General features: G+C 42.2%; 1 protein-coding gene across 1 annotated transcript in view; it reads left to right on the top strand.

The window, feature by feature from the left end:
* Nucleotides 1–248: 248 nt before the first annotated feature.
* The window catches only part of LOC113015504 (kalirin-like), a 58408-nt gene continuing 35441 nt past the window's right edge, over nucleotides 249–23215 (top strand). Inside the window, exons 1-22 of the mRNA XM_026157489.2 lie at nucleotides 249–774; nucleotides 9081–9155; nucleotides 9267–9381; nucleotides 10838–11030; nucleotides 11882–12105; nucleotides 12343–12667; nucleotides 13325–13447; nucleotides 13537–13728; nucleotides 13840–13971; nucleotides 14056–14190; nucleotides 14284–14376; nucleotides 14648–14770; nucleotides 14848–14964; nucleotides 15054–15128; nucleotides 15217–15339; nucleotides 15463–15515; nucleotides 17387–17534; nucleotides 17619–17815; nucleotides 17909–18006; nucleotides 20029–20192; nucleotides 20284–20403; nucleotides 20993–21072. Coding sequence (XP_026013274.2) covers nucleotides 720–774; nucleotides 9081–9155; nucleotides 9267–9381; nucleotides 10838–11030; nucleotides 11882–12105; nucleotides 12343–12667; nucleotides 13325–13447; nucleotides 13537–13728; nucleotides 13840–13971; nucleotides 14056–14190; nucleotides 14284–14376; nucleotides 14648–14770; nucleotides 14848–14964; nucleotides 15054–15128; nucleotides 15217–15339; nucleotides 15463–15515; nucleotides 17387–17534; nucleotides 17619–17815; nucleotides 17909–18006; nucleotides 20029–20192; nucleotides 20284–20403; nucleotides 20993–21072 — 2960 coding nt within the window. The 5' untranslated portion in view covers nucleotides 249–719. The remainder of the gene's footprint in view (nucleotides 775–9080; nucleotides 9156–9266; nucleotides 9382–10837; nucleotides 11031–11881; nucleotides 12106–12342; nucleotides 12668–13324; nucleotides 13448–13536; nucleotides 13729–13839; nucleotides 13972–14055; nucleotides 14191–14283; nucleotides 14377–14647; nucleotides 14771–14847; nucleotides 14965–15053; nucleotides 15129–15216; nucleotides 15340–15462; nucleotides 15516–17386; nucleotides 17535–17618; nucleotides 17816–17908; nucleotides 18007–20028; nucleotides 20193–20283; nucleotides 20404–20992; nucleotides 21073–23215) is intronic.

The following is a 23215-nucleotide window of genomic DNA, read 5'->3' as shown; positions in this document are numbered from 1 at the left end:
ATGTTAAAAATGATATGAAATACTCTAAATATAATAGAGTTTAAAATAAATATGTTAAATAAGAGGATAATATAATAAATATATTATAATTAATATAATTTAATATAATATAATAAAGTGGAGGCTGAGTAAGCCGATGGCGTCAGCCTCCGTCACGTTAACGGGAGCCGCGCTCGTAGTACCGACGGCAGCCTTAACGTTATAGTAACGGGGGGTGAGCAGGGGGTGGGGAGCGGTGCAGCAGATGCTGCAGCCCTCGTGCATAGCGCCCCCCTCCATCTCTCCGGTGCGCCTGCGTGCTGAGACACACACCGACACAGAACGTCCGTCCGCCTGGACCGACAGGAGGAGAGGGAGAGAGAGAGACTGAGGGGGGGATACCGGGGGCAGTAACGGTAACGGAGGCAGTAACGGTGACGTGATGTGATGCGATGCCGCGCGGGATCACGGTAACGTAAGAACAGCAGCAGCAGCAAGAGGAGGAGGAAGAGGAGGAGGACAGTCGAGGCTGAGCCGGGGAGGATGCAGTAGTGATCGGTACCGGGAGGAGGGGAACACATCCGACCGAGCCTGCACCGACCCGATCTGATGTAAAGCAGCAGGGATGGACGGGTAGGCAGGGAGGAGGCGCGAGGAGCGGAGCGAGCGACGGTACATAACGGAGGCGAGAGCGCGAGGAGGAGGAGGGCGGCGGAGCAGCGCGAGGAGGAGGAGGGAGGATGAATCCGGTGGATGGAGGAGGAGAAGCGGGCCCGGACGGCCTGGCGACGGCAGGTAGGGTGTGTGTGTGTGTGTGTGAGTGAGTGTGTGTGAGAGAGAGAGCTGCTGTCGCCATGATGCCTCCACATCCGCCCATTGACTCAGTGTGTGTGTGCCCTATATGCTACATACCATGAATGTGTGTGTGTGTCAGCATCTCTCTGTCCTGTCGCTCAGATGTGTGTGTGTAGGGGGTCCCACCAAGGAGGATTATGGGAAGGCCTCCTTGCTTATTGAACATGTGTGTGATGTAATGTAGTGTGTGTGTATTTTATATTCTAACACTGAAACACTGTATCTAGAGGTGGAGGCAGCAGGAGCTGTGCAGGAGCCCCCGAAACCTCCAGCCCCCCCAACCGACCCCACGAACACACTGAGGTCTATATGTTGGAGGCAAGCTGCTCCTCCAGCTCGTTTTGATCTCTCTCTGTCTCTTTTTTTCTTTCTTTCTTTCTTTTTTTTTTTTTTTTTACAAAGTTTGCTCAAACAATCGTCAAACAATCGTCTTTCCAGGCAAATGCAGATAGAGCACCAAAAACTGCAGTTCCCCAAATGTCCACTGGAGGCAGGCTCCAGCAGTGAGTCAGTCCTCATAGACTCCCATGTTAAAATATCTACCTGTACAACAGAAATACACATGGTTGCAGCTGCTGTAGAGGCTTAAAGTTTGCATTGTGAGGGGTGTGGCCTCTTTGACTGACAGGTAGATGGCGACCCAGGCAGCCCAGCTCAGCAAAGCAGCTAAATGGAGTCCCCGAACAGGACATCTGGACCATGTTTGTGCTTTTGGCTGCTGTGCAATCAGGCTGTAAATTTTTATATAAACCTGCAGACAGAAAACATCGAAGGACATATTTGAGAGGCTCCAACCAGTGGTAACTACTACCAGCCCATCTGGGAATCTGGGAATAATCAACTATTTTAGTGTATATATCTGGACATACAGTAAAACAGAGGCTGTTATCACCCAGCAGTCATAACAGTTATTATGACTGTTGGGTCACCTTTCACCCCTCCAACTTCCATCTCCTTAAGCTGGATAAGCTGTTAAAAACAAAAAAACCCAAATTTGACATAATATCACAGAAATTGGAGAATGTTCAACATCCACATTTAAGAAGCTGCTGCCTGAAAATATTTAATTAAAAATGACACAAAAAATGATCCATCACTTAGCAAATGTAATGGATTTTCTGTCTTTCCTGAAGCTTTTCTGAGATGAACGTGTGATTGTTTCTTATTTATTTTAATGATCAGGACTGCAGCTAATTATTTTCCCCGCTGATCAATCCGCTGATGATTTCCTCTTCGGCTGTGTGAAGTGGCTGAGAAAAAGCAAAAAGGGAAAAAGGAGAAGCAGCGAATCCTCGTACTACAGAGGATGAAAATGTGCTTGATCTAAATAAAGCTGCAGTAGAGGGACGAGTTAACATGAAAAGGAAATACTTGAAGTACAAGTACCACAAATCTGCACTACAGCACGGTGTCCATCTGAACTATGTATAGTAGGTGGATGGGTTTAATACAGCACATATTAGTCTTAATTTTTCTTAATATAATGAAAAAGTGATATTAAGGCAAATGAAGCCCGGAAGACTTATTGTCATTTTGAAAGATTTACTGCTTTTCTCTGCAACTGGTTTGGTTTCTTGTTGCTTTATGGGCTAAATAATGAAATAAAACCAGAGTTAACAGATTCATTTATAGTGAAACCAGACATTAAGTTCTCTAGTGTCATCTTTTAGGGTTTTGGGGGGTATAATTGGTGAATTGGTTGCGCTTCCTAAAAATGGTCCACCAGTTAAAGCTGGTTACGATAGTGTAATGTCTTGCTGTGATATGACCCTTTGATTGTCTGTGATTGACTGGTGCTTTTGATATCCCAAATCCATCTGATAACTTCTGTCAGGATTGGTCTGAAGATCATCTGTGCCAAATTTAGTGCCAGCTGGAAAAAAAAATTGTGGCCTCAGGAAAAGTTTGAACTTTTTCTTTGAACTCACCTTGATCTAAGGAATTCAGCATACCCCATGACGAAAATGGATAGATGATTCAGAAGTTACTTGTCTAAACACACCTCCAGCTTTAATCCTAGAGATCGGCTAAAGACCCAATAAACACTGGTCATTAGAGAACTAGTTGGTGGTTGCTGGCAATTGGTTGGTTGCAAAGCGGTATATGGTGGTGCATCAAAAACCTTTTTGTGATTGTTTTAGGTGCTCTAAGATTACTGCAGTTGCCCATTGTTTGTCATTGAACACCATCTTGTTTGCAAACACTTGCCAACTACTTGCCAAGAAGCACTGAAGCTGTGAAATGTTTGACTGTGATTGAGAATGTTCACCTTTTTGAAACATGTTGGTTGCGACAGTAAGACTTTTACTTTGAAGATACGATTTGTACTTCACTTTGTACAGTTTTAAAAGCACTCAGAGAGTAAATGGTGAGTTTTTGCAGACAAGTCAGTGTTTTCCATGCAAATTGTAGGCCACCATCTCAATCTATTAGCGACCAAATCAATCACAATCAGTGTTTTTAGTGTAGCACCGTATACCTTTTGAGAGGTACCGTAAACCAACAACCACTTGCCCACCAGTGATGGAATAAACTCTGTGTTTATCGACTGGTCTCTATTTTTCTGAGTAGGTACTAGTGGATAAAGGCTACACATGGCTGTCTGACTGAGGCTTATACGCCAAAATTTAGCACGCTTTACGTCTCCACAAACATTTCTGTGAGCTGGCGCCGTAGATTTTGTTTAATTCTTCAGAGGACTTAACCTTGGCGGAGGTAATTTCAGAATGTGTACTGAATAATGAAAGTAATCAGAAGCTTTTTTTGATGATCAGTTAATCAGCTTCTCATATTTGAACATACAACTATTTTCATGACCTTGGCAGAGGTAATTAGGAGCTGCATAATGACACTTAAAAAAAAAAAAATTAATAAAAGCTTCTCGGATATACTTGCAGCTTTCCTTTATTGAATCTCAGACTGTTGGTCTGAGAAAACAGGACATCACAGTGAACTTGAAAAAAATATTTTCTAAACGTTTACTTACCGAAAGATTGAAGAGATAGTTGAAAAACCAATCCGAAGATTATTTAATATAGTGAAATGCGACCTTAGTCTACAGTTCACAAACTGTGGTATGATATGACTATGAATAAGCATAATAAAGCCTAAGGCTAGTGGACCAAACAGCCTTATTAGCTTCACAAATTTCACTGCTGCCCTTCAGTAGTGGTTGGGATTCATTTTGGTGAATCAAACATAGCATAGTAAGAGCCAAATATTGTTCAGCTACAAGAGTGAAACTTGTTTCTTCACGAAATCTCTTCAAAAGAGCAAAATTAGGCCAGCAAGGAATCTAGGAAGAAGTAGAATTCCTGAAATCAGTGCCTCAAAGGAATAAAACATATAATAATTTCTAATGGCAGCTAATGATAATAAACACAACCAATAAAACTAGAAACCAGAAGAAAATAAAACAGAACTGCAAAAAGTGGCTGTTGCACAGAGGCATGCATTAACCAAGCAGACCATCCATGAGACAAACCAGACTGTGTTTTTAGAACCACACAAATGTCAAAAGGCATTAAAGGCTTTGTTGTTCCAATTAAATATGCTGGGATGTACAGAATATAAGGAACACTGAGGAGGCTTTACAAGGATATAGCTCGACAACCTTGCTAATGTTTTGCTGATAGTAGCAAGAAAATCTATGTGAAGATGTAAAGAGCAGCACCAGTCAGATATGGTTCAGGACATGTGCTCAGCAGGCAAACTGACCTGAATTTTGAGGGTTATGGGAAACATTTCTGACAGAAAGCAGAATTAGAAATTTCTTCTGATTTCTTCCGTTGCATATTAAAAACCTAAAAATAAAGTGTTGGATAAATAAAAAAATAAAATAACCCAGCCATGGGTTAAAATGACTACAAACCTAACATATGGATATAGGAAAAGCTGGATTACCAGGAGGGAAAAGTGGGACACAGCCCCACGGGTCCCCAAAGGGACCTGTGGTGTCTGTTTGGCAAGCTCCCTGTGGTAATTTAAATATTTGCCACAGCTGTAGCTCAGTGGTTTAGAGCAGGTTGGCCATCGTTCACAGGGTTGGTTGCTCAGTCCCAGCAGCCTCTTCATGTTTTGGACAAAAGCGCTGCTAAATGGATGTGATGTACTTATCTTTTCTGCTAGACTGTTATCAGGCAATTGACCATGAAGGAAAACTGCATCTCATCAGCGTCATTATGAATTACAGCATCTCTGCTTTCAGTTACATACAAACAATCCAGATGATCTTTAATGATCTCAGGGCTCTCTATCAGTTGATTTTATGCTTTTACGCTGTGTTCAGTCACACATTATCACATTTTAACTGGCAAGCAACCAACGTGGGGCTGTGTCGTGTTCCAGGAAGGTTATAGCTGTAAGACAAAGTAGGAATAATAATAACTTGCAGAAGTCAAATAGCTTACAGTAACAAGAAATCAGCTAAATGGTGTTTGAGTAGAACAAGTGTAGGTTTAAATGTACAGTAATCAGCTGCTGTGAACATTATGGAAGAAGATATTTTAGCAAAACCACTGACAGCACTGTCAGTAACAGCAAGTTACACAATGCAACTAATGGAAAGTAGAAACACTGAGGCTAAAAGAATTTCATTATTTCACATAGGAGCATGAAGCAGTATACAGACTTTTAATGTGAAGTATTGATGGCATTTCATTGGGAAGCAGCTGACAGACTTTTATTGTGAAGTATTTGACACATTTTTATTGTAAAGCATCTTACAGACTTTTATTGTGAAGCAGCTGACAGACCTTTATTGTAAAGTCTTTGACAGATTTGGATTGTGAAACAGCTGGGAGACTTTTATTGTGAAGTATTTGACAGATTTTTATTGTGAAGCAGCGGAAAGACTTACTTTAAAGTACTTGATTAATTTTGATTGTGAAACAGCTGACAGATTTTTTTGTAAAGCATCTTACAGACTTTTATTGTGAAGAAGCTGACAGACTTTTATTGTGAAGTATTTGGCAGACTTTTATTGTGGAGCAGCTGATGGTTAAACTGTAAAGCAGTTTGTGTGATTTTTCTGTGAATGAAGCTGCATTCACGATGGAACGGCTGTGAGTAACACTGTTTGTAGCTCTTTCTCAGATCAGGCTATATGTCAGTGTAGTTCATTTTGGGCAACATAAAAACTGGATGTCTCGAGGCTGTTTTTACAAGCAGAGAAATGGCACCAAGGTCACTCAGAAAAAGAAAGTAATGTTGTATTTTTGGCCTCGGACTGCGATGTCTTCAAATCCACGAGGCTGACATTTTAGAGATTCAGAGGACACTGCGGGGAAATATATTCATTAGTTTTTGTTGTGTAATCAGTGTGATGAGTCCTGACAGACTGACAGCAAGTTCCTCTGAAGGCTTTTCATGTGCTCTGCACAGCCGCTATTTTCAGCTTGTGACTGACTCAGAGAGTGAGTGTTTTATTGGTGTCAGACAGCTTTATCAGAGTGGAAATCCCTCCTCCAAATCTCGATGGTGTCACCTTGATTGACAACCGATCGAGGATCAATCAGATGTGGCGGAACGTGCCAGGTTCAGTTGTATTTACACTCGAACAGACCTCAAACACCCACCAGCGACTCATTAGCGTCTGCAGGCTGTTAGCTTCTGCTCTCAGAGCTGCCATATATTAACAACAGGTCCACCCACTCCAACACATTCATCATCTTTTTTTTCAAATTCGGCTAATTCACGACAAACAGCAGCAAGTGAAGAGCAGGAGTGTGGAGTTTAACTCGGTAGCGATAAAGAACTGCCTGCTCTCAGTGTTCTTATTGATGATTTATCACAGAAAAAAAACCATCAGTTGCAGCACATTGGGAAGCTCATCTCAGGCTAAAGAAATCAGAGCAGGAACTGGAGTTTAGGTTTTTTTAATGGGATGCAACTAAATTCAAATTGAATGATTTTGCATTTTAATTTAAACATTGGACACTGATTCCCAAATGTATTTGATCCACAGCTTGAAGCCCACCACTGCAACTAACCATGATTTTCAGCGCAGATTAATTTACTAATTGACTGATTGATTAACCATACAGAGATTCTCACAGAGCTCAAAATCACATCAACAAATATCTGCTTTCTGAGTTTAACACTCAAAAGTAATTTGCTATCATGTCAGCTGAGGAACAGTGGCCAGTTCTCCTGTATGGGAAGCACAAACTATGAAATCTTTCAAAAACTACTTATCAGAATGTTAAACTAGATGCTGATTGATTTTCTGTCCATTAGCTGGTTCCAGTAATCATTAACCAAGCGTAATTGCTGCAGATCTATTGAAGGCTGAAGTCTTTTGTGCCCAACATCAGCTGAGACAGTCTCAAGCCCACCACTGCCCTCTGTAGGATACAGTGGATATAGTCAATTAATGTTTAAATGGACTTTTATATCTTATTTTATTATTCAATAGGTGGGGTTTCCTTAAAATATTAATACTATTGATTGATTCAGTGAAGATGGCTCACCACCGCTTGCTTTTACTGAGCTGCAACTATACCCCTGATCTCAATCTCAAGTTTCTTTCTTGAGCAAATGACCTTTAGCTACTTTGACCAAAGAACAGTGGAAAGTTGTCTTCATAGCGCATTATAGCCTTTGATGTCCGGTCCAATCCATTCAAACTCTCAGATGAGAGCAAACACCTACTTGAAAGACTGATTGTTAGCCTGGACACCAGGCAGCTTTGTTTTAGCATGTTGCTTGTTTAGGTTCTTCGTTTTTGCCGGATCATGAAGTGCAGACCATTTTTTGTAGAGATGTAAGTAAAGATGATGGTTTGTGTTAACTATTCTTGTTGGTGAAAGCTAAAATGAAGAGGCCTGCTTACAGATTCATTGACCAAATCAGGGTATTTTTCCACATGGGGACCGGATGCAAAACAGTGCAGCTCATTAGTCATCTGAAGGTAGAACACAGTTTGACTTCTGTTATTGTTGTTGGTTGATTTTTTTGCAGAAAATATTGAAAATGAACTCCATAATTTGGATGGTTTATTTTTGTAACAGCCTATGGTTTAAATCACATTTAGTCTTCAGTCATTCCCATAGTCTTTTGGGGCTTTTCTACTTTCTGTTTGAAGTAAATATTCTTATCACAGTGAATTTATGTGTAGGTTATTTGGGTTATTATCACACATGGGTGTGGCCTGACTAAAACCCTTGATGGATTATCAGGGGTCTGAAGCTGATTAGTTAATAAGTCAGTCTGGGTCAGTCTGACAGACACGGATGGAGAAGGAGAAATAGGGTGCTGCAAGCAGGGAGCTTAAGTTGCAGAAGTGTTTCTCTTCTCCTTCCTGTTTTTAGGTTTTCTCTCTGAGGGTTATTGCTGCTCGTTGAGCTGCTAATGTGAGACGTTTAATGCCTTCATTGTGTGTGTGTGTGTGTGTGTGTGTGTGTGTGTGTGTGTGTGTGTGTGTGTGTGTGTGTGTGTGTGTGTGTGTTGGATTAGCTTTCTCCCCGCTGTGGAGGATGATCTGACGCACATGGGAGGCCGTCTGCAACACACACTTATGTTTGTACTCCTAGCTTTGTGGGGACCGCCAATGACAAAATGTGTTTTCAGGCTCCTACACCATGACAAACCTAAACCTGATCAAATGTTAAAAGCACATCTCAACCCCTGAAAACAGACCTTTGTGGGGGGTTTTTAGAGATAATGTCCTCACAGGGTCTTAAATTCAGCACAGTCCTCACAAATATAGGCATACAAGTACACAAAGACATGCTCCCTGAGCTGCAGGAGCTTTTTAATTGAAATGTCTGTCAGCTCCTCGTGCTGAAGCCTGATTTTGGTAGATGAGAGGAAGTAGTTTGATGTTTCCTTGTCCTTTATTTCCTAACTTTCAGCCTGTAGGTGTTTTTCACCACACTGATCCCACTCAAATATCTTGAGCTGGAACGATAAGTCAGTGTGGAGTTTTTGACCACTCTTAGTAATATTTTTACATGACGGCATCCCAGTGTGGTCAGTAGTGTGGGTGACACAGTATTCATGCCAGTTTCACAATGCCCCACTGATAGAAAGTTGGTGGTGAAGTGAAGAAAGCTGCTGAAAATAATGTGATTAGAAATATTTCAACAATAGACATGTTGGCCAATCAGAAAAAAAGTAGGCCGTTGATAAAGGGGGCTTGAAGAGTGTTTGTGTTTCACCTTTGATTTGGGGTTCCTATGGTGGTAGATCTCTAGCTGGACTAGACAAAAGCCAGCAGCTCAAGATTTCCTCTATCTGTCTTTCAGGTTCTGGTAAAGCCGAGTGTGTCCGGGCAGTCGATGTCCTGACGGTGCTCAGAGAGAAAGTGGCCTTCGTATCGGGTAAAAACAAACAAGCAAAGAAAATAGAAAAACACTAATACTGCTGCAGGTTTTATCCCAGCTTGGTCTTCATGTAACTCAGTTTGAGTAACTGCTCTATGTGTTTTCCAGGTGGACGGGACAAACGAGGTGGACCAATCCTGACCTTCCCTGCGAGGACCAATCATGATCGAATAAAACAGGAGGACCTCAGTCGGCTGGTCACTTACCTGTCCACGATACCCAGGTAGAGCTGTTTTGCAGAGCTTACCTAGATATTAGTTAGCCTGGGGTACGTAGTATATATACTTTGTCAAAATGTTATGAATAGACACAGTTTTGTGAATTGGGATTGTTAATTTTACCATTATAGATCATAAAAACATTGATTTCTGTAATGACTCACTGCCTTCACTGTTTTGAAGGCCAAAAGGCTCTTAGGGGCTTAAGCAAGTGTTGGCTGCTTTCAGTCTTATAGAAAAACCCTTTTATGTCAACATAGTCAACTAAAGGTCATCTACAGGTTACAATTACTGTGGAGTAACACAAGGTTCCATTTTAGGTGCTATTTTATTTTGTATTTATAAGCTTCTATTCAGCTAAATTTCATTGCTATGTAGACAACACACAGGTGAACTGTGCAAAAGCCTAGCTGTAGTTTAAAACTGTTGGATGATACAAAGTTTTCTTTAGCTGAATAATTGAAAATCAGATAGTTCAGTCTTATTGTTTAATCCTACAAACTGTAGTGCTCAAATGAAAGTTTCTTTGAAACCATGTTTACAAATACCAGAAATTTACGAGCTCGGTTTGACCCGACCCACGGTTGTTGAATTAAGACCTGTTTTCAAAATTAAACTAAGGCTTTTAAATCCACACCTGGAAAAACACATCCAAGCCTTTATAGTGTTACAGGCTTGACCGTGGCAGCTCTGTCCTCTCTAGTTTGAAATGCAGCAGCTTGGCATGTATTAGCAGATGGCATCACGTCTCCCGGATCCTGGCTTCTCTCTTTTGTCTTCCCACATGTTATAGATTTGATTTCAAGATTTTCCTCATCACTTTTAAAGCATGTCTAGCCCCGAGCCTTATAGCAGAAACGCTGAGACTAAATGAGCCAGCTTGTGGCCTGATAGCCTCGGGTGGGTCCTTTTAAAATTGTGCTTTTGCAGGACCCCTCCACCTAGAATGGCCTCACAGAAACAGTCAACGACTTTAATTTGCTTAAAACTTTTATAGAGTTGGTTTTTGTCATTGAAAATGATATTGTCTTTTATGTCCCTTGTCTGGTTGTCATCTTTCAGATGTGCTGTTTATTACATATGTTCCCTCAGTCGTCACTGGCGTTTGTTTATTCTCCTTTTCTTTTTGTTTGAGTATTTTGTTTTTTGATTGTTTGTTGAAGCACTGTGTAAAACCTTTTGTATTTTGTATTTTTTTAAATTTTAATGCACTATCAGGAAAAAATCCAGTAAAATGCCAAAAAATAACAGTGTAAATTCCTGTTCAGGAAATTCCAGTTATCAAGTCATATCCTCAAATAGTATTTAGCATCTTTGACTTAAGCTATCTTTAAAGAAATGTCTTAACCAGCCAAGACTTGGAGGAGCTACTACTACTAACTAACATGGGTCAAATCTTTGTAGAAAAAATAGTACCTGGATCGTATTACCAGCTTTTGCATCTGTGTGTCTTTCTGTCAGTGAGGATGTGCGTGCTCGTGGCTTCACCGTGGTGGTGGACATGCGCGGCAGTAAGTGGGACAGTGTGAAGCCAGTACTGCGAACGCTGCAGGAGTCATTTTCCTCCAACATCCACACAGCGCTGCTCATCAAACCTGACACCTTCTGGCAGAAACACAAGACCAACCTGGGCAGTGCCAAGCTCAGCTTCGAGGTGCGTTACTGCACAGTGAAGATCAGCTGTCATTACCTTAAGTGCCAGTTCTCCTGCTGATGCCACCTGAAGCGCTTCTACAGGCAGTACTGTTAAACTGAGTGTACTGACTTTTAAATGAAGTATTACTACAGCTAAGAAGAGTACTGCTCCACTGACTACTGTGCCCAAGTGAAAAACCACTAATGTTAGATGTTCTTCTAAAATTACCCCTTTATCACATACTAACACTACACCTAAATGAAGTGCTCATGTTACAGAAGTTACTGCTACTACTTACAACCTGTGTGTACTATAAGATAAGATAAGATAAGATAACCTTTATCAGTCCCACACGTGGGAAATTTTTTTTGTCACAGCAGGAAGTGGACAGTGCAAAAGTTATATAGCAAAAATTTGAAAATAATAAGAATAAAATACTGTACACAACTGTACAGAATAGAATAAAATAAAATACTATATACCGTTGAATAAATAGAATAAAATATACAATAGCATAAAAATAGAATACAAATGCTTTATACAACTGAGTAAAAATACAACTTTGTCAGAAAAAGATTATTGCACTTAGTGTCATTGCACACGTGTGGATGTGTGTGTTTGATCAGTTGGAGTCTTTGTTGTGGAGTCTAACAGCAGTGGGGAGGAAAGACCTGCGAAATCTCTCCGTCCCACACCGTGGGTGCCGCAGCCACTGAAGGAGCTGCTCAGTGCTGTCAGAGTCTCCTGCATGGGGTGGGAGATGTTGTCCATCAGGGATGACAGCTTAGCCACCGTTCTCCTGTCTATAGTACAACTACTCAGTTCTTGACATTCCCCTGCAGTATGCAGTAACCTGTTTCTGTCTCCAGACAAGCCTGGTGTCCGTGGAGGGTCTGTCCCGGCTTGTCGACCCCTCCCAGTTGACCTCTGACCTCGGCGGCTCATTGGAGTATGACCATGTAGAGTGGACTGAGCTACGCCTGGGCCTGGAGGAGTTCTCAGGGGCCGCCACACAGCTGCTGGCCCAGCTGGAACAGCTAGAGGCCGGACTGAACCGCATACCAGAGCCGCAGGATGTTGATGAGGCCCGCAAGTGAGTGTTTTTTTTTCTCTCGTGTTTACCATATAATCTTAACCGCTTACCTACAAAATTACACACAATTCCAGTGAGATTTCATGAATCTTCCGAGTTGGCGCACAGGCAAAGAAAGCACCCGTTAGATTTTGGTGTGGATCTGGAACACTTCCTTTAAAACTGCAAACCTTCTTGGCAAATTAGCTCTTTCAAAGGTCATTAAAGCCAAGTCTCCCTCCATGTTTCTCTCTCTAGACTTCTTGAGGAACATGGTCGTCTCCGTAATACTATTGCCACAGCACCAGTTGATGCACTTGACCGAGAAGGCCGGTGTTTACTCCAACGTATGCGCCTTGGCCCTTCACACGGTGACACCTCTAATGAAGGTGGTGGGGGTGGCGGCAGCCATGGCAGCTGGCTCTCAGGTGGGGCGGACTTCCAGAGCGTGGCTCCAAAGGTTTCGTCCCTGCTGGACCGACTGCAGGCGGCTCGCACCCACCTCCTGCAGAGCTGGAGTGACAAGAAGCTGCACCTGGACCAGGCGCTGCAGCTACACCTCTTTGAGCAGGACGCCACCAAGGTGAGGTTTATGTTGTGATAAGCAAGTATGAAACCTAACGGGTTGGAAGCAGAATGAAAAAAAAAAATTGTTTGCTCTGTTAATGTACGTGCTGTCACATTTCTCGAAAGACTGACTTAAGTTCTGGGGGGTTCTCCCATGTGTCGACAAACATCATGTTTGTTTTCATGAGAACAAAGCTGCAAATCACAGTTGACAGGTTGCAAATTAGGTGACATGTGTTTCAGGCAGGAGAAGATGTCAGCCCTTAGAGTAAAGTACAAAAATGAATAAAGATTTTATAACGATCCTTCTCGCAGAGTTAATGTCTGTTGAGCCTCTGGATGGTAACACTGGAAATGGTTTTTTGAGCTACTTTTGCATTGCCTAACCTCGCTTTTTCACACATTGTTTGGCATCCTTTACATTAAGTCTGTAATGAGTTTCATGGTGCTTAAATTAAATGCAATAACTTTTGCACCAAGTTTGCCATCTTTTATGATGCTCTGCATTTCATTGTATTATGTATTGTGTCCATCAAATTTAAGTTTTCAATCTCTCACTTTCAGTTTGATGTCCCTTACATTAACGCTTCTTAATCTTTTGTTTTATTCACATCAACCTTAGCATCCTGGACAGATAGCTTGATGCTAACCTTTCTGTCTCCCTCTGTCTTAGATGTCCGAGTGGATCGGTCACAGTAAAGAGCTGTTCATGCAGAGCCTGGTGGAGGTCGGTCAGAACCACCAGCACGCTGTAGACCTCCAGACACAACACCAGCACTTCACCGCCAACTGCATGGTCAGTCAGCGAGTGCACATGTATTTGTGTGTGTGTTTATGTACAGAGTGATTTTAATGAGCTGAATCAACATGTTTGTGTTTGTGCAGAATGGCAGCGTGAACGTGGACAGTGTTGTCACTGTGGCGGCGAGGCTCGCAGAGGCTGGTCATTATGGTGCAGAACGGATCGCCATGGTTTCATCAAAATTACAGGAAGACTGGAAGTCCCTGACCACGGCACTGGAAGAGCGCAGCAACACGCTCGCCATGGCAACCGGCTTCCACCAGGGGGCAGAACAGGTGACCCATATTGATTTATATTACCATACTTGTCTCCTCTTATATGACACTGCAACAGTCAGGTGATGTTCTCATGTCAAAAAACCTACTTGTCTGTCTCTCCCTGTTTAGTTCCTGCATCGGGTGGAGGGCTGGGTTCAAGTGTGCTCTGAAGGGTCACTGCCATCGGCGACAGCAGAGCTGGAAGCTGCTGTAAAAAAACACCAGGAGCTCAATGAAGAGATCTCTGCAAACTACACACAGGTACATGCCTGTCTGTGCTCTCAAATCCTGTGTGTGCTAGACAGCTGTCTGTCTCATTGTTTATCAACACCTGTCCTTCTTCAGGTCAGCGAGAGCGGTAAAGCATTACTGGATGTCCTCCAGCGCTGCCCAGCATCAGATTCTGACGAATCAGTGCCCAAACCTGACTTCACTGCCGCCACACACAGCATCATGGGAGTTCTCCACCAAGTGATGCAGGTATGTCCCTCCGTGACCTGTCTCACATCCTCCACATCCAATGTGCAGACAGCAAGATACGTGGAGTGATACAGACTGTCTTCTGTTTTGCAGGGTCACCATGAAGTGGAGAGGGCATGGCAACACCGCAAGCTCCGCCTCCATCAGCGCCTGCAGCTGTGTGTGTTTCAGCAGGATGTTAAACAGGTATGACCAAAAAATGTAGATGCTGATCCAGTTTGGAATATGGATGTATATTCAGAGCCAGATTCTGAAGAATCCACTTCAATGTCCAAACTAAAATTCTTATAGCCACACATTATATTAAATGTTAGGGTTTCTTTGTTTTATAAATTATCTAAAATCTTAGATATTTTTGTGCATTTGTATAATCAAAGTTGTGTACCATTCAAAAATTCTGAGCTCAGGAGAAAAAAGATCTGAGATTCAGGTTAACCTCCACATGTCTGTCTCCCAGGTGTTGGACTGGGTGGAGCAGCATGGTGAGGTTTTCCTGAACAAACACACTGGCGTGGGGAAATCTCTGCACCGAGCACGAGCGCTGCAGAAACGGCACGACGACTTCCAGCAGGTCGCACAGGTACCATAGGCTCAAGACCCACATATAGTTGATCTTTAAGTGCAGCTGCAGCATCCTAATTTCTTCCTCTTTCTTAGAACACATACACCAACGCGGAGAAGCTTCTGGAGGCAGCAGACCAGCTGGCTCAGTCTGGAGAGTGTGAAGAGGAGGAGATTTACCAGGCGGCCCGAGACCTGGAGCTCCGCATGCAGGTGTGTCTGTTGAAGGGAGGGGAGAAGGCGGGGCTGTGTTGTAGTTTATATGCTGTGAATGTGTGGTTTACACTTTTTACATATCACAGGCCTTTATCCAGCGTGTTGAACAGAGGAAGCTGCTGCTGGATCTCGCTGTGTCTTTCTACACGCATACAAAGGAGGTAATACACATTGACACACACTTTGTAACCACTCGTCAGAGGTAATATTATTAACAGTAGCTGGTCTTCCTCTCTTCTTCTCCTCCAGCTCTCAGCGTGGATGGATGGACTCCAGAAACAGCTCTCCTCAGATGTCCTCGTCTGCCCAGACACTGTGGAGGCTCTTCAGACTCTCATAAGCCAGCAGCAGCAGCAACAGGCCAACACACAGGTAACAGCCCAGCTGTGACCTCTGACCTTAAGTCTAACCCTGTCATAACAACCTAACACCCGCACCTGACCCCTGATCACCTCTAACCCTCACACTAACCCGAGCTCTAACCCTGACCTACAGGAAGCTGCGATGAGTGTCATCCGAGAGGGAGAAGACCTTATCCTGCAACTGAGGTACACACACACATACACAGTGGGTGTGTTTGTTTTAAGCCACAGTGCTGCACTGCTTACTAGTGCATGTCATTATTGAAGATCTAGATGTGTTCTGCAAACAGCTCTCTGAGCCTGTCTGGTCTGGTCTGTGTGGCTTTGTTTGTTTTACTTGATTATTTAGAAAGTCCATATGCACCAACTTTGTGAACCAAATGTTGTGTTTTTCGGGTCACGTAGAACGTGTGTGGGTTTTCTCTGGATTATGGGGAATGTGTGTGTGTTTGTTTTTCGAGTTTTGTGAAATGTATGGGTTTGTTTGTTTTCTCTTCTATGTGGATTACGCAGGTGCTTTTATTTTCTGGATTATAAAGAATGTTAATGTGCACCTTAGGAATTTGTATCAAACAAAGTGATTACCGTATCTGCACAAGAAGTGATGCATGAAAATGAAGACTGTATTAGTATATCAAAGGCCCCAATTGATAGTGAGAAGAACTATTTTCTGATGAGGTAAAACACAATATTGTGCTTAAAATCACAAGAACAGCCTTCACCCGAAGTGGATTATTTGCTGGGAGGTATTAACAAATGCCGACATGGTGCTGAGTGAGCCTAAGAGGCAACTGGAAACCAAACATTCTTCAAAGAGAAACTTTACCCACTTCTAAAGTTCGCTGTATCAAAACCTGAGGCAGTAAGACTGCTTGTTTGTTGCTTTATCTGAAGCTGTGTGATAAGGATGTGTATGCACGCTTGTAGAGTTCACTACAAAATATGTATCATGCCCAAGACTGTTTTGATTAAATAGTGAAGTCAGAAGAATTGATCATATGGATCAGTTGTTTATGGGTATAAGTACATCTTAGCTTTGAAATTTCGCTTGCCCCTTGGTGTGCATTGAAAACAAAAAGTCTGAAAACCACGGAGGTAGATTATGTTAAGTTTGTGTAGAATTGATTGCAAGACAAATTCTGTGTTTGGGAGAAATTAAGAAATTCATGAATTGAAAATGAACTGGTCTCTGTGGTAAAAACACAGTTGACCATAAAGGTAAAGCTGTTGATTTACTGTTTGATCTGCATTCCTACGCTCACCTGTGACCACCAGCTGTGGGCAGTGATCGAAATAATGAGATGAGAATGAGTGTGTCTGGGCTCTCCCTTTGAAATAGGGTGAGGTAATTAGAGAGGAGCTCAGAAGAGACTCACTACTCCTTTTTATTAAAAGAACCAGTTGAAATGGTTCTGGTACTTCACTAGGACACCTCCTGGATGCCTTTAAGGTGCATGTCCAATTAGGAGCAGACCCTGGGGCAGAATCTAGGTGCTGGAGGAGGTAGCTGGGTTTTTGAGTCTCTGCTTAAATTGATGTCCTAACTAGCCAGTCCTGCGTGACTGGGTAAAAAACGTATGGATGAAAATGTTTATTACTACACACAGAACTAATAAACAATAATAAAGAGTCCAAATGTTCCATGAGTACAGTATATAATGATCTATATATGACCCTTACACTCTTGTGTTTGTTTGTGGATTTAATTGTTGTGTTGGCATTTGTTTTCACTAGACAGGGCAGTTAAGAGGCCTGTGTCATGCTGATTTCTATTATAATTATAGTTGTGTTTGTTTTCAGGTTTACATAGACTTTGTGTTTGTTCTTTATGGCGTTTTGCAGCCTGTGTATTTGTTTCAGTGTTCATGCAAACTCAGAGGCCTGCACTGGGTGTTGGTGGGTGCCTTTGTGTAAGATTTGACTAATGTGTGTAGGTGCATTTGTTTTTCGATTTGTATATCCTGCAAGAATGTATTTATTTTCAGGTCAGGGCATTTTTATTTGTAGCTTTTTGAATGTTTACATATTCCTATAACGAGTGGGTGGGTTTGTTTCAGGCCCCAGGGCAGCTCGGTGGCCCATGTGGAGTCAGTGCTGCAACAGCTGGAGGAGTCTCACGTTCAGTTGGAGGAACTTTTCCATCAGAGGAAGATCCGACTTGATGTTTACTTACAGCTGCGCATATTGCAGCAGTGCACGCTGGAGGTTCATTTACATTCTACTTTTCCATACAAATTTTCCCTCCTTGCGTGAGGTTGGAAAGGTGAACTTCATGATTGTGTTTTCCAGGTTACTGGGGAAATGGACGCCTGGAAACAAGACCTGCAGAAACAGTCCCAGGACTTCTCCACCGAGAAAATAGCATCAACAAGGCTAGCAGATGCAAACCAGGACAAGCTGGCCCAGGATAAGTTAGCACTGGGTCAGTCACGTCTAGTGGAGACGACCCCCGAGGCACTAACATTAGCACAGCAGCGCATTCACAGGTAAGCGGGCCAAGATGATGTCATCGCCCTCACTCGACACAATGATAACTCTTGACGCAGGCTTTGATTCATAGATTGGTGATTGAATTGCAGGCACATGGAACGAAGGCTGGCTATGAACAACATGATTTATGAGGTCATCCAGCAAGGCCATGACCTTCAACAGTACATCACAGAGGTTGTGGCATCAGGTAAGAAATTCACTCTCATGTAGTTTACTTTTGCTGGCTGAGGCAGTCAATTAAACTGAAACATATCGACAGAAACATACATCATGTTCTTCAGTGACGTAATGTCGGCTTTGAAAAGGGGACCCAAGATTGAGTCCTGTGGTAAGGCACAAGAAATGAAAGGTGACATGAATTTTGAATTTAAGAGGTTATTAATGGGCTGCAGTAAATACTTTAGTTTAGGGGCTCTTCAGTCATTAGTGGGGTTTTATTGTTAGCAGCTGAGAGGTTTTCTCTATAGTTTCCAGAGATAGGGTTTGGGGACATAAAGGTATTTAATAAAATCCGGGTAATGTGGTTTACAATACCTAAGAGATTCTAAGATCTGTGTATGGACACCATGAATAATGCCACGGTAGACCAAAGCCCTCATGAGCTCCCCATAGTTATAAGTAAGTGGTACTGATTTCTGATAGTGTATCACTGATGTGCTCCAGGTGTCTTAAAGTGTTTTCTAGTGATCCTTGAGTGTGTTTAGAAGTTACTTAGGGGATTGTGGAAATCCCTTAATTGGATTTTGCTTATTTATTTAATTATTCTTTAAGGGATTTCTAAAGAAGATTGCTAGTGGCTGGGGATATTCCCTCAAAGAAAGGACCTTGAGACATTTCTGTTAATCATGCCCTCAGTGTTTTAGTTAGTGTCGCCCTGTGGGGCTCAGTAGTTTCTGAAGTAATTGTGGGTTGTGATTTTTAACATTTCCATGGGGGGCTCCAGATATCTTGGGCGTCTGGTGATCATTTGAAGGTACTCGAGGTTCCAGAGATCCCTGACAGTTATGTACCCGAATAGGTTTCCAAGTACAAGTATTAATTTTTGAAATGTGCCAGTTCAGAGGTTGCTTTATGATTTATTATGATAATTCTAATATTTGACCTGGATTATAATTTCTTTAACCAGCAAGGTGGATATTATATTTGTTTACACGAGCTTTATATATTAACTTAACCAGCTCAGTACTGACCTGTCTAGGGTCAGGGTTGGGGTTGGTTTTAGCCAAATAGATGTTACATTTCAATTGTTTTATAACATTTCAGACATTTCAAATGTTTTATAGTTTGTGTGGACGTTCACCAAACCCAAACAATAAGCCTAACTCTATATGTGTCGCTGTTCACTGCGAGAATATTAAGTGGTTAAAAAAAACTTTAGCATGTTCTGTAATGTCTGCAATAAAGTACTGCTGCTGCTGAGTATGAAATGCAGTGTGACTGAATTAAATTTAGGTATTTCATTTTTCATTTAGTCAAGGACCGAAGAAGTTGTTTCCAGTCACACTTTGAGAATCTTGTCTTTAAAAGGTTCTGTTGGACTGGTTGGTTTGCAGAGACAACTGAAGGGGTAGTGATGATACTGAAACAGGCTATGTGGTCCTTGAAGTGCTTCCAGGTTTTCTGGTTTCAATCCAGGGCTTGTAGCTGTACTTGAGGGGGTTTTGGCTTTCCTTGAGGGGCTAATGAGGGCTTTGATGGCGTCAAACAGCAAAGCTGGCAAAAGGCCGAACGGGCACGAAGCAGAATAGTGCAGGACAGTGGCAATACAATGGCATGTTGATTATGTTTAACCTCCACAGAATAGAAGAGAATTGAATGCAGCAGAATAAAATAGAAATCAGTCAGCACATTTCATGCTCCTGCGTAGCCTCCGTCTGACCACTTCAGTAACACAGTGATGATATTAGGAGGGAGAAAGGGGGGGGGGGGGGGGGGGGCACCGAGGATAATGGGGGAGGGGGGAAAGGGGGATGGGGTTGCCATGGAAACTGTTCTCTGAAGCACACAGCTGGTCCCCATAGAAACCAGCGTATTGAATTTGCCATGGAGACACACAGACAAAACCTTGCATCGGTTCATGCATCCATACACATATGAACAGAGATATACACAAACAGCTGTCTTAATGTACTTGTGGGGATGTTAGCAGCCAAAACGCCGTCTAGGTCTAAAATGTGTATCTCTATGTATGTGTGTGTGTGTGTGTCAGGTATCGAGCTGTCCGAGGCAGAAGGAGGAATCTCCTCTCAGGTGGAGGAGCTGCAGCACCTCCTGCAGGACAAACAGAAGGAGCTGCAGCAGATTGCAGATCTCATACACACACATCTGGAACAGAATCTGCAGCTGAGACACCTGCAGAGCCAGGTTAAACAGGTAACACACACAGATGAACATGTGCCAGCTGCCAAGTGGGGACTAAAGGTGATGATGCTGACCTGTATCCGTCCCTGTGTATCTGTCTCAGGTGCTGGGTTGGATCTCTGAGGGGGAGGTCATGTTATCTTCCTGCATGTTGAATTCCAGCTGTTTGTCTGAAGCTGAGCAACTGCAAAGGGAGCATGAGCGCCTCCAACAGGCCATAGAGGTTATTGCACACACAATGCAAACTGTACACTCCAATTAGAAGAAGTAATAAAAAGGAGAATTATTAAATGGCTTCTACATCAAAACTATGCTAAGATATCAGGTTTCTAAACAGCATATAAATATGGATTTTCTCCACTCTATAGAAAAAAATATAGAAACATCTCTTAACAGTTTTTCTAAAAAAAAACACAAGACAGTAACAAACACTAAAAAAATATCTGTTCAGTATTTTAAGAAGAAAGTATTTATAGCCTTACCATAACATTGCCCTTTCTGAGTAATTTACATATAGATGTATAGATGTAAATATGTGTGACTGTTCTTCAGACTTCAGGTTATCACAACATGAAATGCATCAAAATCTGAGCAGCTTACCAGCTCAGCTAAATGGATTCCTGTGGGAAACCCTGCATGACAGCGAATAAATGACCCTGCCCTCATGCAGAGGATGAGTCTGATGTGTTTGCAGTCCATCACAGCAGTCAGCTTTAGAGGTTACCACAACAACAGGGACTCTCACACACAAAGTCCTCCCGACGGATTAACGGAAATGAAGTGAATGTGCTGTGCCTTGTCTTTTTCTCCAGTCTCTCCTTCATGCTGACTCCCTGCAGAGGACCCACCAGGTGGCCCTGGCTCTGCAGCAGAGAGCAGAGCTCTTGGTCAGGTTAGTTAATCTATTATTATTAATGCTAATTAGCTGCAAATATCAAATTATTAACCACTGGTCTCATTAATTTCCAGTAAAATCTGGCTTAAAAACATTTTTATAAAGTCTTAAATACAGACATAGCAATGCTTTATCAAGTACATAGTAACCCTTTGTACAAATAATAATAATAATAATAATAATACATTTTATTTGAGGGCGCCTTTCAGAAACCCAAGGTCACCTTACAAAAAACACAATTAATAAAAGGAACAATAGTCATAAAATACATAAAATAAGTTAAAATTACAAAACAGAGCGTGACAACAGATAAAATCAGCATTAAAGCGAGTAAGCCAGTTTAAACAGATGTGTTTTGAGCTGTGTCTTAAATACGGAGAGGGAGTCAATATTTCTTAGTGCAGGGGGAAGAGAGTTCCAGAGCCGAGGAGCAGAGCGACTGAAAGCTCTGTTCCCCATAGTAATAAGGCGTGAGGACGGAGCAGTAAGATGAATAGCAGATGATGATCTGAGAGTGCGGGAAACAGTGGTGATATGGAGCAGGTCACACAAATATGAAGGAGCAGATTTATGGATACACTTGTATGCAAGAAGTAAGATTTTAAAATTTATCCTGGCTTCTATGGGCAACCAGTGAAGCTGCTGAAGAACTGGGGTAATATGAGCACTTAACGGAGTGCAAGTTATGACCCGAGCTGCAGAATTTTGAAGAAGTTGGAGTTTATGAAGGGACCTTTTAGGGAGACCAAATAGGAGGGAATTACAGTAATCAGACTATGGACAAGGATGGCAGCAGCATGGGGAGTAAGGAAGGGACGGAGTCGGTGAATATTACGTAAATGGAAGTAAGCAGACCGTGTTATGTAATTAATGTGAGACTGGAATGAAAGAGTATTATCAAGTATGACACCCAAACTCTTAACCTGAGGGGAGGGAAGGGTGGGAGAATTTTCAACGTTAATGGAAAAGCTGTGGGATTTGGTTAAGACAGATGGTGTACCAACAAGTAAAACTTCAGTTTTATTACTGTTAAGTTTGAGGAAATTGGAGGAGAACCAGGATCTAATCTCAATAAGACAGTCTGAGAGGGAGGTAGGTGGGAGGGATGAATTGGGTTTAGAAGAAAGGTAGAGCTGGGTGTCATCGGCATAACAGTGAAAATTTATATTATATTTTCGGAATATATAACCAAGAGGAAGCATATAAATAATGAATAAAAGAGGCCCCAATACTGAACCCTGGGGCACACCAGCAGAAACAGGATAGAGAGCTGAAGAATGGGATTTAGGTTGGATAAACTGAGTGCGGTCTGAGAGATAGGAGGTAAACCAGGTAAGTGGGGTATGACTAATACCAATGGAAGCTAACCGGTTCAGGAGAATATTGTGAGAAATGGTATCAAACGCCGCACTAAGATCAAGAAGGATGAGAATGGATAGGAGACCAGAATCAGCTGCCATCAGAAGGTCATTGGTAATCCTTAACAGAGCAGTTTCTGTGCTATGATTGGGGCGGAAACCAGATTGAAATTGTTCATAGAGATTATGGTCATTGAGATGTGAATGAAGCTGGGCGGCGACAACTTTTTCAAGAATTTTTGAAATAAAGGGGAGATTTGATATAGGGCGAAGATTATCAAAGTTATTGGGGTCTGCACCAGGCTTTTTGAGAGTTGGAATAACAGAAGCCTTTTTCAGTGCTTCAGGAACAATCCCAGTGTTCAGGGAGGAATGAATAATATTGGTTATGAGAGGTGCTAAAGAGGGAAGACAGGCTTTAACTAACACAGTAGGGAGAGGGTCAAGTTGACAGGTGGATGGCTTAGATTTTTTAATGAGATTAGATACATCAGTTATGGAGGGAAGAGTAAAGCTTGAAAATAGCTGACAGGAAGACAGTGGGGTAACCAGGAAGTCTACTTCAGAGTCAGGAGCTCCTAAAGAGTTAAGTTGACGGTGAATGTCTGAGATTTTACAAGTGAAAAAAGAGATAAGAGAATTGCAAAAATCAACAGAATACATCTGGGAGGGGAATGTGTCTGGAGGTTTTGTAATTTTACTGAACAATGAATAGAGGGACCTGGAGTTACCTTCATTAGAACTAATTAAACCAGAGTAGTAAGCAGATTTGGCTGAGGCAA

Source organism: Astatotilapia calliptera, chromosome 23 (genome assembly GCF_964374335.1).
Source record: "Astatotilapia calliptera chromosome 23, fAstCal68.1, whole genome shotgun sequence".
NCBI classification, from domain to species: Eukaryota; Metazoa; Chordata; class Actinopteri; order Cichliformes; family Cichlidae; genus Astatotilapia; species Astatotilapia calliptera.
This window is presented reverse-complemented; position numbering and strand designations above follow the sequence as displayed.